At 49.2% G+C, this 3,025-nt stretch overlaps 1 protein-coding gene across 3 annotated transcripts in view; it reads left to right on the top strand.

Annotated features, from left to right (window-relative positions):
• The window catches only part of Supt5h (SPT5 homolog, DSIF elongation factor subunit), a 23,641-nt gene that overhangs the window by 5,860 nt on the left and 14,756 nt on the right, over positions 1–3,025 (top strand). For 2 of the 3 annotated variants that reach the window (XM_031385889.1, XM_031385887.1), the window contains exons 4-10: positions 568–633; positions 1,172–1,183; positions 1,588–1,657; positions 1,755–1,823; positions 1,918–1,983; positions 2,188–2,218; positions 2,498–2,566. In XM_031385889.1, coding sequence (XP_031241749.1) covers positions 568–633; positions 1,172–1,183; positions 1,588–1,657; positions 1,755–1,823; positions 1,918–1,983; positions 2,188–2,218; positions 2,498–2,566 — 383 coding nt within the window. The remainder of the gene's footprint in view (positions 1–567; positions 634–1,171; positions 1,184–1,587; positions 1,658–1,754; positions 1,824–1,917; positions 1,984–2,187; positions 2,219–2,497; positions 2,567–3,025) is intronic. The other variant, XM_031385888.1, reaches the window with a different exon arrangement.

The raw sequence follows: 3,025 nt of genomic DNA, 5'->3' as shown, positions 1-3,025 counted from the left end.
CCAGGCTGGCCTCGAAGTCAGAAATCTGCCTGCCTCTGCCTCCCAAGTGCTGGGATTAAAGGCATGTGTCACCACTGCCCAGCTTAACTGGTGGATTCTAGGCAAATGTTGTTATGCCATTGAACCATTCCCCCAGCTCTCTTTTTTACTTTTTATTCTGAGACAAGGTCTTGCTAAGTTGCTTAGGCTGGCCTTGAACTTACAGTTTTCTTGCTCGCCTCTCAAGTAGTTGGGATGGCTATCCTATTTTGTGGAGTCTGACTCAGAATGCTGGGGTACAGGTGTTTGCCTCCATGCCAGCTCTGGTCTTAATTTTTTAGAAGTGATGTATGTGGTGTGTTGTGGGAGATTGGCTTTAGAGATTAGGTAGATCCACATTACACATACCCCTGCCCCACTATACCAGTGTGTGGAATGACCTTGGGTAAAGAGCGTTGTATCTCTCTGAGTCTGTGTCCAGGTCTATGGATTTCTGGGTCTTGTCTCTTAGAGGTGTTTCATTCTCTTAGAGCTGTCATTCTGAGGTCACCTTTCCTCTCTGCTGATCCCATTGGCTTTTCCATCCAGATGTTGATGATGAATATGAAGATGAAGACCAGTGGGAAGATGGAGCTGAAGATATCCTGGAGAAAGGTGTGTGTAGGACCTGCCTGCAAGACCACTTTGGGGGTGGATCATGCCTGGGAGGTTGTCTTTCTTTTAAGCCTTCTCCCTACCCCATGCCCTGCAACCACCCTAACCTTCCTTCACTCTCTTCACCTTGCTTCTTTCTGTCCTTGCCAGAGAGACAGCTTTCCTTTTAGGCCCATGAGTGGGGGGCAGGGACTGTCGGGTGGGTGGTATTGTAGGTAAAGGATTCTGGGTATCCCTTTTGTGGGGTGTAGGGTGGGTGGGCTCTGACCCTGAACCCCCCACTTGCTGGGCCAGTGCCCCCTCCCCTGTTATTTTCCGTTTTGTGCGCCTCATACATTTCGGCTTCTCCCCACCCACCTGGTGCCTGGCCTTTACTTTTGGTTTTCGACCTTCCTGTGTCCCTCCCTCTGCCCCACCCCATTGGTTGATTTCGCTGCTTAATTTGGCTCATACTTTGTCTACCCTGCACACCACTACCACCACCACCACCACCACCACCACCACCACTACCACCACCTTCTCCTCTTCCTCCGAGTAGAAGAGATTGAAGGTAAGAACTGGGAAAGTGTGGTCTGTGGCTCTCCTCCCATATCCTGTGTGACTCTGGGGCTCTGATTCACGTGGGGTGCAGGGTTATGCAGGTTTGGGTCGCTGACCTAGGAAAGGTATACCTTTCTGTGTCCATAGGTCTAAATATAGTGTATATAGATAGGAGTGTGGGGTAGAGGAGCTCAGGGTATACTTAGTTGGCGGCTGTGAGATGGAGAACTGCTGGTTGCCCCCCAGCAACCGGACCTATCCCTGAGCACATGTGATGAGAAGCAAGAGGTTGAGTAGGACAGATGATGGGGGAAGGATTGGGTATCCTTAGCCATCCTGCCCCAGGGCCAGGTGTGGCCCCTGAACTCCCCAAGCTCGTTCCCAGCCTGACTCCCCTCGTGACTCTGTTTCCAGCCTCCAATATTGATAACGTTGTGCTGGATGAAGACCGCTCTGGGGCTCGTCGTCTGCAAAATCTCTGGAGGTGAGCAAGTAAGGAGACCTAGGTGGCACCTAGCTTCCTTGGACAGATGTGGGGCAGCCTGACTTTCCTTCATGTTTGCTTTCCCCTTATACCCCAGGGACCAGAGAGAAGAAGAACTGGGCGAGTATTACATGAAGAAATATGCTAAGTCATCTGTGGGGGAGACGTAAGTGCCTGGTGGGTGCTCCTGTATGGAAAGCAGGTGGGGTCTGCTCGAACATCTCTTCTTCTCAATGCTCTTCTTGCTCTTCTTTCTCTAGGGTGTATGGAGGGTCTGATGAGCTCTCAGATGACATCACCCAACAGCAGCTGCTCCCAGGAGTCAAGTAAGAGAGTAGGAGGATAGAATTCAGGGTGGGAATCCCATGTGGGGTCAAGATACATAAAAGTGAAGGAAGTAAGACAAGTGTGTGGGTTTGTGAGATGTGGTTCCAGGCTAGAAGGGAAGATGGGTGGTGGTGCAGCTCAGACCTACTGAGGAGATAGTCTGGGTAAGAAGCTTCCTTGTCTTTCTTATCCCTGCTCTGTAGGGACCCCAACCTGTGGACTGTCAAGTGTAAGGTATGTGTTCTGATCTTGGGCTGCATGCGAGGAAGGACCATGTCTTTCTGGGTCTTCTTGGACTGCTAGTCTCTTGGTCTTTCTGTAGCTGCCACTCTCTCTTTCTCTTACCCACTTTTTGCCCCTTTGTTCCCTTTTCTCATGTCCTTTAGTGCCTTTTTCTTGGAATCCATCTCTCTCCTACTTCACCTTTCTCCACTCACCTTTCCTTACTTCTGTCTCCTGCCAATTTTCCTGTATCCTCTCTCTCTGCTCTCCAAAACCCATCTCTCTTTCCAGATTGGGGAGGAACGAGCCACAGCAATTTCCTTGATGCGAAAATTCATCGCTTACCAGTTCACAGACACAGTAAGTCAAGTAGTGAGCTGGTTGTGGGTGGAAGGATCGTGCAGGCACTAGGTGCCCTTGGGCAAGCAGGCCTGTGCAGTGAGAGCATGAGCAGTTGAACTACAACAAAAGAAAAGACCACTGCCTGACCCAGGTGCTCTGTCTCCCTGGGACTTTGTTTTTGTTGCTGTTGTTTATTTTTAGCTGGAGAAACAGTTGAGTGATGATGGGAAGTGAACTCTTTTGCCCTTTTGGTTGAGCCATCTCTCCAGTCCTTGTTTTGGAGTATATAGATATGCAGTAAATGTTTTTGGAGTATGTAGATATGCAGTAAATAAGAGTATTGTGTGATGTATGTATCTGTTGTATGGTTGCACACATCTGTGCATTCATGAAGAAGCTAGAATATAATGTGTCTTCCTATTGGTCATTGCCTTACTCTCTTGAGATGGGTCTCACTAAACCTGGAGTTCCTTTTTT

This window comes from Mastomys coucha, unplaced genomic scaffold (assembly GCF_008632895.1).
Source record: "Mastomys coucha isolate ucsf_1 unplaced genomic scaffold, UCSF_Mcou_1 pScaffold21, whole genome shotgun sequence".
NCBI classification, from domain to species: domain Eukaryota; kingdom Metazoa; phylum Chordata; class Mammalia; order Rodentia; family Muridae; genus Mastomys; species Mastomys coucha.
This window is presented reverse-complemented; position numbering and strand designations above follow the sequence as displayed.